The following is a 15198-nucleotide window of genomic DNA, read 5'->3' as shown; positions in this document are numbered from 1 at the left end:
TAACATGGTAATTAGAACAAAGTAACAACATAAAGGAGTCAGCAAGCAGTATAATTAGCAATGACCAACCATAAGAAATCAGAATAATTGGACTTAATTTATTCCTTTATGCAATAAAGGGATTCCTTCCTTCAGCTGCATTGGGACCCTGTAACCCAGGGTACTTGACTAGACCCTGTGCCTTGGCCAGCTCTGAAACCCTCAGGGAGCTTCCAATACCATGGTTTTTTTCTGAATTCTTGGCAAGCTTGCTCATATGGGTGTGCCAGCCTGATGCACTGAACTGTCTTTCTTTATGTCCGCAGATTTTGAGCCATATAAATTCATTAACTGCAGATTTCAAAACAGCACATTTTTGTACAACAAGACAGGATGCCAGTTTACCTTTGATGATGACTATAGTGCCTACTGGATTTATTTTGTCAACTTCCTGGGGACACTGGCAGTGTTGCCAGGGAACATCGTGTCTGCTCTCCTGATGGACAGAATTGGGCGCTTAACGATGCTAGGTATGTGCTTGGCTTCGTGTAAAACAGAGGAGCTGCCCTTGCGATCTAGAGGGAGCCTGTCTCCTGCTACCCTCCCCACCCCCCTAGGATTTGCATCCCACAGAAATGAGGAGAAATTTCCTAAGACCTTTCATTAAGACTAAATTTTAGTAAAAAAAAAAAAAAAAATATATATATATATATATATGTCTAATTACATCTCATTTGAACCACTTCTGTGAGTTAACAGACTGAAAAACTAATTATGTGTGACTAATGTCTATTTTTCTACTTAGGTAGCTGAGTAATTGGTGATGTGTGTTTCATGCTTGCTGTGTTCAGAAGGTAGTTGAGAGGTAAAGCTTATATACAGATAAATGTACCGGTAGCTGAGCTTTTTGAACCCAGAGTGCAGTTTCCTCTTGGGATTCAGTTTTGCTGTGAGATGTCAGAGAACCAGGGGTCCTTGCTCTACTGAGATAACAGGAAACACCCCCACCTTTTGTCTGCTACGTTGGCAGGTGGCTCTATGGTGCTTTCGGGGATCAGTTGTTTCTTCCTTTGGTTTGGCACCAGCGAATCCATGATGATAGGCATGCTGTGTCTGTACAATGGGCTGACCATCTCGGCATGGAACTCTCTTGATGTGGTCACCGTGGAGCTGTACCCTACAGATCGGAGGTATGTTGAAATGGGCCTCCAGCAAGAGGTGCTCTGAGCCCCATGGGACCACTGAAAATCAGCCAAACTGTCATTTCCTCCCCAAATCAAAATTCCAAAGAAAAAAAATCTGGCTTATGAAGTTGTAGGTTCTATTCATATCTTTCATTTATTCTTCATTTTTTAATAAGGCCAAACATGATTTCTTCTTCATTGACTATTACACTCAGTACCATAAAAATGTTATTACTTTGAAAACAGTTTGTAGATTAGTTTCACAATTTGAAAACATTCCTGGGGATTTATGATGATTGCTGAGAAGGGAAAGTCATGAATTCAGTGCTAAATATTACGTTGGAATAGTTACAATGGAAATTGTTCCCAGATCTTTACAGCTTTATTTTATTTACAGCTAGATATTTTTATAGCAATATATGTATTATATAGTTAACTATATGTAATATGTGTATTATATAGTTAAACATATATTCAGTATTAGCATTAATATATATACTAAATATTATAGTTACATTTAACTATAATGTGGTATGGGAAAATCAGGTTTGCCTAGGAACTGTGAAGGCTTTTGAGTATACATGAGTATTTAATTTATTAGACATTAATAACACATTGAAGTAACACTTTGAATATTTGTTTTATTTTTATTTATTTTGGCTGTGCTGGGTCTTTGTTGCTGCACAGGCTTTTCTCTAGTTAGGGGGTTGGGGGCGCTCTCTAGTTACAGGCAGTGAGGGCAGCTAGAGAGTGCAGTGCACGGGCTGCTCATTGCGGAGGCTTCTCTTGCTGGGGAACATGGGCTGTAGGGCTCGCAGGCTTCAGCACTGCAGCACATGGGTTTCGTAGCCACAGTTCCCGGGCTCTCGAGCACAGGCTCAGCACTGGTGGCACCTGGGCTTGGTAGCTTCGATGCTCGTGGGATCTTCCCAGATCAGGGATTAAAGCCATGTCTCCTGCATCGGTAGGTGGATTGGTTACCACTGAGCCACCAAGGAAGCTCTGAAGTTTTTTTTTTTAAACCTGATTGTGTTTTTGAGGTATAGTTGATGTTAAATATAAAAGTTTCAGATGTACAACATAGTGACTCACAACTTTTAAAGGCTATATCCATTTATAGTTGTTAGAAGATATTGGCTATATTCCATGTGTTATGCAATAGGTCCTTGCAGCTGGTTTATTTTATACATCTACTCATATATTTTAAAAAGAACATGTTGGGGAATATAGTAGCTAGCAGGAGTTACTCGGGCAATGAAGCCGGTGAAGAGAGTTAACCATGACCATGACTTAGCTTGCTGGCTATGAGGAAGATACAGTGAAGCAGGGAGGGATCAGCTGCAAGAGCCTCTGTGGACCCCTCATTGGTCCTGAGAAGGTCTTTACCTCATGTTTGCAAATGCCTAGATGAGCTCTGCATTAAGGCAACACGGAGAGGTCTCCAGAACACACCTCTTGACCTTGCTGGTCTGTTGAAGGGAAGCCCAACACATTTCCAGTGACCACAAAAAGATCACCATTAGAATAAAATTACGCGTCTGTTCCAAAATGGAGACATGAAGACTCTGCACTTCATATCATAAAAAGGACAAAACAGGAGGGCCTTGGGGTGGAGCTTCAGCAGCCGATTCATTAGAAGAATAGGAGCCCTGTTTTGCCGTTTGCCACACGTGAAGACAAATGGCCTTTGCCTTTTATTTTGTGCCTGCTCTGTCACCATGGAGCCCTGTCTGCTAGAGCATGGAGTCAGGATTCTCTGGACTTTGAAGTGGAGGAGGGTTTTTCCTAGGACAGTGTAGAGACATTTGGGATATCAATTTTCACTGATCCTGAGTCCCTTCTTTTATTTATTGGCCACAGTGGGGTACATTTGCTGCACGCCCAGACTTTCTAACTTATATTTCTTCTTCATGAATTTCTATTACCAAGCTTACAGGAACCTTATATGTTCTCCTGTATCCACCTCCCTGCAGACCATTGGGAACTCTGATGGACTTCTCCTTATCAGATATTCTAATTAATAACCTCCTGTTGATAACTTAGGCTCTGAAAGGGACCATGCAACCCATGTCCAGCATCTCCTTCCTTCTTTAAACCAACAGTAGTTCTCTTTTGTGGGCAAGCTCCTGGGATGGATGTCATGGATCTTGGACGAGGGTGCTGCCAAGGCAAGATCAAGACTCTGCAGCTTTATTTCATGCTCATTCTGTAAACTGGGCCCAGGTGTGGATTAAACTAGACATTTAAACTAAGCCCCTCCTCATTAAAGCAAAGTTATTTCATAGACTGCAACCTTTTAATTTTGCATTATAAAAGTTTGATACTATTTTAGATGAAATCAGCCCCTTATCCCTCTGCTATAGAATGGAAGGATAAAGGGTGAGTACTCTCCTGTGGCAAGAACCTGGCTTAAAAACAAAACACCATGAACTGGGCAGGTCGTCCATGAGAAACATGGACCTGCTGTGTTTCTGTCTTCAGAAAGGTTAAACATCAAGCAAGATAAAGATAGAAATTGCTCTGTGTATTAGTTCAGGATCTCTGAGAAGCAGCAGACAAAATGGGATTAAACATGCAGATTTTGTTAAAGGAAATGCAAGTTATGAGAGAAAACAGGGAGAGAGGTGTAGTCTGGCCACAATGCAAGCCTGAGCCCATGAAAGAGTGAAGAAGGAAGACCAGTTGTGTGGAAGTGTTCCAGGCCACCAGTGAGCGGTCTCAGGAAGGCTTGGCATTGCTGTGCTAAAAGCCAGCTTTAGAGGGGTCCTGCTTGTCCTGGGGGCACCAGCCTGCCACAGTGTTCCTCTTACATTCCGTTACTGGAGCAGTGAAACCTGGAAATGCATTTCAGAGCATGGCAGCTGGACCAGGACTCAGAAATTGGCAAAGTGCATCCTCACTTTGACCATGCTGCTGCTAGCAAATATTCTCTACCACTTAATTTGATGTTGCAAGATAATATACAGGAAGTCACTTTCTTAAATGATGGGGAGATAACTTATCTGCCAGAGCTGCATTGCCAGCACCATAATGAGTTAGCTGGCATGACCTACGCTGTTTCAGGCTAAAACCTTCTCTTCTATCTCTGCTGCGGTCCTCTGGGTCTCATGGGAGGGCTCCACTGAACTGTGGCTCAGCTGTTAGAGGTAAACCCCAAGTGTTTTGTGTGTGGTACCCTCTGGCTTTCTCTCCCTGTGGAAGGAGAATAGAATACATCCCAACAAACACTTCTGGTTAGAGGCTATAATTGTTTCATACCAGAACTTTAGCACTGTCAGCTCCTCACCCAGTTTCTAGAATCTGTCCTTAATGATCAGAAAAGAACACTCTGACTAAAAAGTAGCCTCATGAGCCATTTAATAGCCAACTCCTATCAGAATCCCAGGGCAAATGATTCTATTCAGGGAACATAACTTAGGATATAATCTAAGTGCTATGAAAGTTGTAACACCTGAAAGCCACACTTGTCACCCACAGTATGGACTTGATCTGTGATGTTATACCTCTGACTCTTAGTAGGGGTTACATTTGCATTGACTGTGAAAGCACCGTTCATCTCTATAGAGCTTACCACTGGATCTGCAGGGCATTTCAGGACCTACTCTGAAGAGGTGCTCTGTCTCTTCACTTCATATGATAGAAATTAGTAATTCCTCACATTCCCTTCCCTGCTGTGCATCAAGAGACAGAGTCTCTGTGTCAGTGTTACATCTCCAGGGTCCAGATATTTGCTTTGCTCCTCCTCATCTTGGTTTGCTCTCTTGTATTCTTGTATTATTAGTTTTGTCTTTTATGCATGTGTGCATGCTACGTCACTTAAGTTGTGTCTGATTCTTTGCAACCCTATGAACTATAGTCTGCCAGGCTCCTCTGTCTATGGGATTTCCCAGGCAAGAATGCTGGAGTGGGTTGCCTTGCCTTTATCCAGGGCATCTTCCTGACCCAGGGATTGAACCCACATCTCCTGTGGCTCCTGCATTGCAGACAGATTCTTTACTGCTGAGCCACCCGGGAAACCCTTTGTCTTTTATAAGCTACTCTAAACTGTTTCATAAAGAGGCAGGAAATGTTGAAATTAAAATTTTGTGTACTTATTGAGCAGCACCTTTTCTGTGCCAGAGAAAATAAAGCTGAGCAGTCACTGCAAACACTTTTTTAAAGGAAAAGTTGGGCTTTTTTTTTTTTTTCCCTCCATGCTCAATACTTTACTTTTGGCCACCAAATATGGAGCTATTTTTTCCCCAATACCAAGTAATTCTTTAATTCCCAGTAGACACCAGTTGGATGTTCTAAAATGTAACTCAGTTCTGATATAATCTACCATGGAGATCAGATCAGATCAGATCAGCTGCTCAGTCGTGTCCGACTCTTTGCGACCCCATGAATCGCAGCACGCCAGGCCTCCCTGTCCATCACCAACTCCCGGAGTTCACTCATGGAGAAGGGAATGGCAACCCACTCCAGTATGATTGCCTGGAGAATTCCATGGACAGAGGAGCTTGGTGGGCTACAGTCCATGGGGTCGCAAAGAATCTGACATGACTGAGTGACAAGCGTGTGTGCGAGTACGTGTGTGCATGCACACATACGCACGTACACACGCGCGCGTGCACGGACACACACACACACACACACACCTGGAGATAGCATCAGATTCCACAGGTTAAAGACTCCATTCCCACAAGAGCGCCTTCACTTCAGACCGCAAACACAAGTCAGATTATCACCTGTACATCTGACCGACTGGCTGCACAGTGGAGTTCTCACAACCCCTCCTCAGATTTGATAACTTGGCAGAACGGTTCACAGAACTCAAGGAAACATGTCCTCGCATTTACTGATTTATTATAAGAGATTCCCGCTCAGGAGCAGCCAGACAGAAGAGATGCACACATTGGGCAAGGTGTGAACAGCAGGGGGAGCACGGCGCTCTGTGCCCCATCCAGGCCCACCCCTTCCCAGTGCTTCTGTGCTCTTGCCAACCGGGAAGCCCATCAAATCTTGTTGTTCAAGAGATTTTATAGAGCTTCATCTCCAGCCCTGTGTCCTCAACTCTCTAAACAACCTCTAATCCCTTGCTCTTTTCTGGTAATGATGCCAAAATTCAGCCTTTGTGCACCGGTGCCTTATCAAATCTCCAAGACAGTTTTGGGTGAAGTAGAAAAGAATGAGTTTATTGCTTTGCCAGACAAAGAGGGACACACAGGCTCTTACCCTCGAAAACTGTCCCAACCCCAGGAGATTTGGTGAGGAGTTATTATAGCAAGTTATTATAGTTCAAGGGCAGGGCTGCTGATTAGATTAGAGTGTGTGATTAGGGCCTACACTCCTTTATTCTATTTTTAACACCAAAAACATTTGTATTGGGGTATAGCCCTTAACAATGTTGGGATAGTTTCAGGTGAATAGTGAAGGGACTCAGCCATACATACACATGTGTCTATTCTCTGGTCTCAGGTAATCTAATGAGTTCTGGCCTCAGGTGGTCTTCTTGAAGAGCTTCTCTGGGTTCTTTAATCTGGAATGAAGAATGCCGACATCTTCCATTTGTTGGGGGTTTTAGTTCTCTGTGCTCAGTCTGTCCTACTCTTTGCGACCCCATGGACTGTAGCCCCCCAGGCTCCTCTGTCCATGGAATTTTCCGGGCAAGAATACTGGAGTGGGTTGCCATGTCTTGCTCCAAAGGACCTTCCTGACCCAGGGATCCAACCCTAGTCTCTTGCATCTCGTGCGTTGGCAGGTGGGTTCTTCACCACTGCATACCCAGAAAGCCTTAAAGATATGTCTGTGCGTATCCCTTGAGGTAGAATCAGGACCTGCCCCAAGCCTGCACTACTGTTTCTTGGCTCCTCCCTGGTCTCAGCGTCCCTTCCCTTCCCTGATTAGCAATAGTTCGAATCTGCCCCTGGGACTCAAGGAGACCTCATGGAGGCTGGAGTCTATTCCCTACAAACAAGGAATGGGGGACACGGAGAGGCCTTAGTGCTCAGAAGCCCCACAGGGTCCTGCTAAGTTTCAATTACATATCACCATAACAGATATAATAGTAATGGAAATATTTGGTGAGCATTACCAAAATGTGACGCAGAGACAAGAAGTGAGCAAATACTGCTGGGAAAATGATGCTGATAGACTTTCTAGACCCAGAGTTGCCACAAATGGTCAATTTGTTAAAAAATACAGTATCTTTCAAGTATAATAAAATGATGTACAGTAAAATGAGCTATGTCTGTGCATAGGGTAAGGTCCAGAAGACTCCTGAGTACAGGAGCTTACGTCATCCTGGAGTTTGGGGTGCACTGCCCTGCCAGCATGTGGATGCATTCACCAGTCTGAAAGCTCTCTAGATTTATGAAGAGTTCATTATGTGAGCATGATTGATTAAATCATTGGCCACTTGTAATTGAACTCAATCTTCAGCCTCTGTCCCCTCCCTAAGGTGGGGCAGGATAGGCTGAAAGTTCCAGGCCTCTCATCATATGGTTAGTTTTTATGGAGACCAACCCCATCTTGAAGCAAACTAGGAAGCCCTCAAATTAAAACAATGGTAATATATAATTTTCTTTTATTATGCAGAAAATCCAAGGTTTTAAAGACTGATAAAAAAAACTCATGTTAACTGGAAGGGGTGATGGTAAAATTACTGCTTAGAGACTGTTGTGGGAATTCTAAAAACAGGTGCAACATTTTTGGAGGGGAGAATCTAGCAACCTAACTGTTTCTCCCTATAGGTAAAGTGCTTCTTCTGGCTGCTTTCAAAATTTTTTTCTTTGTCTTGGTGTAGATTTCTTTGGGTTATCACATTTGGGATTCCTTCAGCTTCTTGGATCTGTAGATTTGTGTCTCTTGCCAAATTTGTGAACCATTATTTCAAATTTCAGCCACCATTTATTTGAATACTTTCTCTTCTCCTTCTTGGACTCCAGTGACATAAGTATTAGATCTCTTGTTATGGTCCTACAGGTTGCTGATGCCCTTTTTTTTAAGTCTATTTTCTGTTTTTCAAATTGGATTTCTATTGTTCTACCTTCAATTTACTGATTCTTTCACTTCTCTCCTTCATTCTGCTGTTGAGCCTGAACACTAAGATTTTTATTTTGGTTATTGTATTTTCATTTATAAATTTTCAATTTGGTTCTTCTTTATGTCTTCTATTTCTTTCCTGAGACTTTATATCTTTTCTATTTTTTGATGATGTGCTCTATATTTCAAGTGTGTTCAAGAGTTTCAAGCATGTTCATAATACCCAAGGATTGAACCCGGGTCTCCTGCATTACTGGCAGATTCTTTACCATCTGAGCCATTAGGGAAGCCCTCATAATTGCCTACTGAAGCCTTACTATCATGATGGCTTTAAAATCTTCATCAGATAATGTTAACATTTCCGTCATCTCAATGTTGACATCTCTTTATTGTCACTTTCTATTTGAGATCTTCCTGGTTATTCAGATGACAAGTAGTATTCAATTGAAAGCAGTCATTCTGATCTTATTAAGCCTTTAGTTTTGGTTGGCTTCCCCAAACACCTCTCTTGGAGGAGAAGGGATGCCACCCATTACTGCCTGGAAGTAGATGTCCAGGTTCCCATTCAACCTCCATTGACACCCAAGAAAGGGTATCCTCATTCCTGCTGCACAGGGGTGGGAGTCCAGGCTCCCCTCATGATTATTGATACTGTGGAGGGAAAGAAGAGACAAGCTCATTACTGGCCAGGAGGGATGAAAATCCTAGCTTCCTGCTTAGCCTTCCCCCACACCACCCCAGTGGTGATGTTGAGGCCCCTCATTACAGGCCCATGAGGGTGGAAGTCCAGATGCTCCACTCGACCTTTGTTGGTGTGGCTGGCAGTTGAGTTACAATTTTTTTCTGGTATTTGGTTGGAGAAGAGAGGTTATCATCTAAATATTTTCTGTCTTGCTAGGATGCCTCTATCCTGGCCCTTTGGGTAGAGAGAGCAGGCTTTGGTTCGGGTGTTACTTAAATCTGTACCTGTTGGTATTTTCTTTTGCCAGCTTCTTAAGTTCCAAGTCTCAGATCTATGAAGCAAAAAGAAAATGCAGGAACTCACCATTACCCAGCTCTGTAGCAGCTCTGCCATTTTTCTTTATTTTCCAGAGTCGTCTTAGGTTTATTTTATAACATTGAGGACTTTTAGCTATGTTTAATAGGAAGAATAAGAAAAATATGTGTATCCATCTCAGTATGAATTTTAATATTGTTAATTTATTTACTCAATAACTTCTTTGGGAGTGTCTGTGTTACAACCCAGATGTATGACTGTCTGCTGTGGCTCTCAGCACCCATAAACCTGGTCTGTGACCTCCCATTAGGTCTGGGTGGGGCTCTGGGAATCAGTTTCTAAGAAGCTTACCTGGTATTTGGGGGTGTACAGACGTGTCCATCAACTGTGGCCTTAAATGAACTCCAGGTTGCCTCCCAGGGCTCATTTTCATTCTGTCATTATTTACCCCAGCCCAGGGACTCACTTCCTAGCTGAGGTTTATCAGATAAATGATAAGACACAAAGGCTTCCATTATGAACTGTCTGTGAATATATTTGCATTTAAACAGGAACAAGCAATAATACAATCCTTGGTGGTTGTAGGCTGGGAGGGAGATGGAGGCCCACTTTGGGCCCAGGGATTCCTTCAAGCTCACAGCTGCAGGAAAGTCCTCCACTTGTTTGTAAGGAAGGCCCTGCTTGCTGTGATACGGGATGCCACCTTCTAAGTTAAGGAGGGCACATACACACACCACACACCTACACTTACTGCTTAGATGAGACAAATTTTCTCTTCCTTTGAAAACTAGAAAGCAGTTGAATTCAGTCCTTCCAGATTTAAGAATGTGAAACTTGGTTTTTTTTCTTCCGCAAAAGCAAGGTGATAGTCTGGCATCAATACACAAACATGGACCAACTAATGTCCATTAAAATGTGCATTTGGGATTGGTAGATACAGGTGCATTAGTTGCTGCTCAGTTGTGTCCAACTCGACGCGACCCCATGGACTGCAGCCCACCAGGCTCCTCTGTCTGTGGAATTCTCCAGGCAAGAATACTGCAATGGGTTGCCATTCCCTCCTTCAGGGGATCTTCCCAACCCAGGGATTGAACCGAGGTCTCCTGCATTGCAGGCAGATTTTTTACTGTCTGAGCCACCAGAGAGGCCCAGTAGATACAGACTACTATAAATAAAATAAACAACAAAGTCCTGCTGTATCACACAGGGAGTTATACTCAGTATCCTGCAGTAAACCATAATGGAAAAGAATATGTGTGTGTGTGTGTGTGTATATACACATATGCACATGCATATATATAAAACTGAATCACTTTGCTGTACACCAAAAACTAACACAACATTGTAAATTAACTTTATTTCAGTTTTTTTTTTAATGCCCATTACAGAAATATACTTCCAGTGTATTGTGAAGATATCAGAAAATTCCTTAGTTCATTTCACAAGCATCCTTTGCATCCTTGTGCCAGTCCTGAAAGAAGTTTTTGATGAGTCAATGTAAAGGCTCCACAGCCCCACCCTAGAGATGTAGCCAGGACCTAAATAAGGCTAGACCCCAAAGGGAGAGCCCTGAGGTTTAGGAGGGGAGCAGGAAGGAGGCCAGTCCAGCAGGGAGAGCTTTCACCGCTGTCCAGAGTCCAGGTAATTGCTGGAAGGAAAGGAAATGATGCAGGTTAGATGAGAAACTGATTACCTCTAGTGAAAATGAGCTGTGCAAAGCAGCGTAAAGTAAGACAGCAGGTGCAGGGAGAGGGCAGGAGAAGAGGTTGTGCAAAGCCTTTGGAGTGGCCTCCCCTGAGGACCATGGTGTGCCTCGTTGTCCTCAGTCTCCCCACGCCGCATCATGAACGTGTTCTCTTGGCTGTGTTGTACTGTGTGATGTTTCCTATTGAACACATCCAAACAAAGAAGATCCTGTATGTAAAGGGGGCTTCCCAGGTGGCGCTAGCGGTAAAGAACCCGCCTGCTAATGCAGGAGACATAAGAGATGTGGGTTCGACCCCTGGAGAAGGAAGTGGAAACCCACTCCAGTACACTTGCCTAGAGAATCCCATGGACAGAGGAGCCCGACAGGCTACAGTCCATAGGGTTGCAAAGAGTCGGACATGACTGAAGTGACTTAGCACGCACGATATATGTAAAGGTGTTCATTGCAATCTTGTTTATGTTCCCCCAAGTTTGGAAAGCTCTGTTATCCAGTGTTATGGTTACAGAAATAATGGTTCTGTGCTATATCATTTCATTTTAATCAAAACACAAATAACCTGAGACAAGCAGCTTTATGACTGATTGGGGGAAAGCAGAAAAGGAAACCTGTAGAAATCCTGTGATTTGCAAAAATATGGATATGATTGGATTCTAAAGGGAATTCAGAAACAAAAAACATTTGTTGGAGAGGTGGAGTGGATGTTTTTCTTCTGTAGGTTCCATTAGTACATAACAGTAAATCGAAACCAATTCAAAAGTGCAGATATTTCTGGAAGAATTGCAGTCACGTCCGACTCAGTTTTATTTGGCAAGCAAAGGAAAATACATCGAGGCGTGAGGGTGGGCCTACCCAAAAGAGGCAAAGAGTAGAGAAGCCCCTGGCTCAGTTTTGGCTCCTCTTTTTATATGTTTTTTCTCCTCCCCCGAGCCTGTCCTGTGTAAACTGGGCTAGCCAGGAGGGCTCTTTGTCACCTGAGGTTCTCACTCTGGTCCTCAGACCTTCCTTTCTTCTATTTTCGTGTGCTTTTCCCTTTCTTTGTCTTTTAGCCACCACTATTTTAGACACCTGTTCCTTATTCTAACTACGTAACACCAGCCTCCAAGGACTTGAGCACAAGGTAACTTGTGCTTGGGGTGTTTGTGGAAGTTCATGGCTTCCTTTAAATAAGAACAAGGAAACAAATGAACTAATGAAAAGCTTCTTTACTTATACACGGATAATCCCAAGGGAGAGCCACTTTGAGAATGATTTTTCTAATACAACTGTGTCTGCTGTGTGTAGAAAATCACACCCTCCAGCTTCAAGTATTTGAAGAAATAACTTACCTGTTATTTCACACAGTCATGTTTTCTGGAGTGCCAACACTAAGGAGGCTGTGTGCTTTGTAGCCACACCAGATTGTCATCCAAACAACTGCCTCTGCTTGATAAATGGAAGCAGAGATTCTTAGGAGATAAGAATTTGACCATCTTATTTAGAGGCTTCAGATACCAGATGCTCCTGACACGTCTCTCTCGGTGCTGCTCTGAGGTCTCAGGAAGTCAGCTATTCCTCTGTTATAGTTTCAGTAATAAAAGGAGATCGCTGCCTGTATTTTATACCCTGTTCTGAGTTGTGCCAGTGTTTGATAGCTTGGCAAAATGCGGTTGTTTTAGCCCCAGTACAAATTCTCCCTGGCTCACTCTGCAGTTTTAGCATCAGGAGACTTCTTCATATAGACTGTTTCCCATTCGCTCATCAGTAACACACACCCCGGCCATTTTCCTCAGAACAATACAGCTTATCTCACTACCTTAAGATGCATTGGGTAATTTATACTTCTAGAATCTAGAAACTAACATGCAGTTAAAAAAAAAAAAAAAGTGGAAGGAGCTAGTCTGAAAAGGCTGCATACTATATAATTTGAGTTATATGACATTCTGGAAAAGACAAAACTATGGAGATAGTAAAAGGATGAGAGGTTGCCAGGATTTCTGGGGCGTTGAAACTGTTGTCCTGCATGATGCTGTAGTGGTGGATACGTGTCATTATACATTTGTCAAAGCCCATAAAACACACAACACAGTGAGCTCTAATGTAAACTATGGACTTTAATTCATAATAATATATTAATTTTGCCTCATCAGTTGTAACACGGGGCTTCCAAGGTGGCTCAGTGGTGAAGAATCCGCCTGCCGATGCAGGAGACACAGGTTCGATCCCTGGTTTGGGAAGATCCCCTGGAGGAGGGCATTGCAACCCAACCCAGTGTTCTTGCCTAGAAAATCCCATGGACAGAGGAGCCTGGTGGACCATAGTCCATGGGGTCATGTGGAATCGGACACAACTGAGCAACTGAGCACGCATGCACTCATGAATTATAAAAAATTAACCACACTAAGATGTTCACAATAGGGGTGCAAGGCAAGGGATGATACGGAAATTCTCTTTTTTTTTTTTTTCGCTCAGTTTTTGGAGGCCTAAAACTGCTCAAAAAAATCTTTTAATTAAAAAAAAAAAGGCAGTTTGGCCTCATGGCATCTCCAATGGAGCTAGGGGAAGCCGAAGATGATGGTGTCATTCTACTTACGTATTCTGTGGTACCCAACATGTAACCTTCAAGCAATTTCATTTGAAAATAGTTATCAGTACATTAAATCTCCTCTCTGGTGGTTGCTGCTATTGCTAGTCTCTTTCTTTAAAAACAAACCAAAAAGAAAAAGAAGAATACATAATGAGCTTACCCTCTTCTCGAGAAGTTCCTGTTTTCCTCCATCAGAGATTCTGTTACACCCCTTCCAAGATCCAAACAGTTGGCAACTTTGCGACGCTGCGGAGGCCGCTTACTCGACGCTCTAGGTGTTTTGGCCAGAAAAGAAAGGTAGCGCTTGCTGCCCATTGTAGGTCTGTTCTAACCAGCAAAATGAAGGGCTTGGTTCCTTCAGCACAAGAGAGGTGCCCTTCCCTTTCCTGTGGTGTGGGAAGGGGGATGGCTGTATAATCCCTGTAGTACATATCTACACGTTGTAGAAAGTATCCCTTGGAATAGCATAAGTCATGATAAGTAGTTGTCCTGACTAGCCAAAGGAAAACCTACACTTAACAAATTTACAAATCAGTCAAAGAAAGACGTGTACTAAGTACTGCATTTTACAGCATATAAAATACATATCTCTCTAGAGGGGAAAAAATGTATCCAGCAGTTACCCTGCATTCAGTGTGCCTTTATTAGACATGTGTACCCAGTGACAGGCTAAAAAACAGTGAGCTGGCATAAAGGCAGAGGAAATCCGTATTATCTCATGATGTCAGCAGTATCGGTACTCTCATGAACAAGATGAAGTTTCTTGCCTAGAAGACCACAGTAAAATTATATTCAACACCCATAAAGATAGTAAAAGTTTTCTTTTCTGAAGAATCTCTTAAGAAATGGGATACGTCTTATTTATATACCACCTGCATATATTATATGTCAGCAGAATTAAGCAAGGTTTTCTATGGGCCTTCAATCTGATTTTCCTCTGTCTTGGGCTTGATTATCCACCCAGAACTCTGACGAGGGTGCAAGAAATGTGTCCCTAGCTCATTTGAGGCCCCCTAGGTCATTTGAGGCCACCAAGCTCAGGGATGAGTTTCTGCTTGCTACCAAAAACATTTGGGATGAAGTCATAATAGTTCACCTCCATGGTATGAGAAAAATGAATGCAACCCAGTCATCCTGGATTTTCTCTGAAAGTTCCTATGTTCTATAATTATTTAAAACATCATAAATGAACTAAACTAAGAGGAAGTAGGGAGTAGAAAGTAAAATTTAAAGACATATATGGTCATACATTTTAATTTAGTTCTGGAAGAGAGAAGAAACTTTTCTGACTCTCTGACCATTCTCTTTCTGTTCACTAATAAGCTCATGGGTCGAATAAGAATCAGTCAAGGTGGCAAGAAAGTCAAAAGAGGGCTGAAGGACTGATACCAGCAGCTGGGGTTCTCTGCTTCCAGATGTGCTGACAGATAGCTAATTACTTGTTCTAAGGTCATGCAGGGCTTCCCTGGTGGCTCAGTAGTAAATAATCCACCTGCCAAGGCTGGAGACGTGGGTTGCAGCCCTGGGCCAGGAAGATCCCCTGGAGAAGGAAATGGCAACCCACTCCGGCATTCTTGTCTGGGAAATCCCACAGACAGAGGAGCCTGGCAGGCTACAATCCATGGGTTACAAAGAGTCAGACACGACTGAGCGACTAAATAAGGATATACAGAATAGTCTACGTGAAGATCACTGAAAATTCTTATAGGAGACATTTGTGTCTAAAGTTGGACTCTTGGAAGAC

At 42.9% G+C, this 15198-nt stretch overlaps 1 protein-coding gene and 1 long non-coding RNA gene across 11 annotated transcripts in view; one reads left to right on the top strand and one right to left on the bottom strand.

Annotated features, from left to right (window-relative positions):
- Positions 1-15198, top strand: part of SV2C (synaptic vesicle glycoprotein 2C) — a 444657-nt gene that overhangs the window by 421206 nt on the left and 8253 nt on the right. For all 9 annotated transcript variants that reach the window (XM_086323187.1, XM_086323190.1, XM_086323185.1 and 6 more), the window contains 2 exons: positions 306-509; positions 1010-1169. In XM_086323187.1, the coding sequence (XP_086179313.1) occupies positions 306-509; positions 1010-1169 (364 nt within the window). The remainder of the gene's footprint in view (positions 1-305; positions 510-1009; positions 1170-15198) is intronic.
- LOC147365422 (uncharacterized) lies at positions 10516-14206 on the bottom strand. Of its 2 annotated transcripts, none has more exons than XR_015135541.1 (3): positions 13615-14206; positions 12217-12313; positions 10516-10831 (listed from the first exon to the last, which is right to left on the bottom strand). It is a non-coding gene; the product is annotated as an uncharacterized LOC147365422 (long non-coding RNA). The 2 variants fall into 2 exon arrangements; XR_015135542.1 differs by having other exon boundaries at positions 12217-12310.

The sequence above is a fragment of the Bos grunniens genome, chromosome 10 (genome assembly GCF_055505025.1).
Source record: "Bos grunniens cultivar Pamir isolate PY7600 chromosome 10, Bosgru_T2T1.0, whole genome shotgun sequence".
NCBI lineage: Eukaryota > Metazoa > Chordata > Mammalia > Artiodactyla > Bovidae > Bos > Bos grunniens.
Note: the sequence above shows the minus strand (reverse complement) of the source record. Positions and strands in the feature narration are given on the sequence as shown.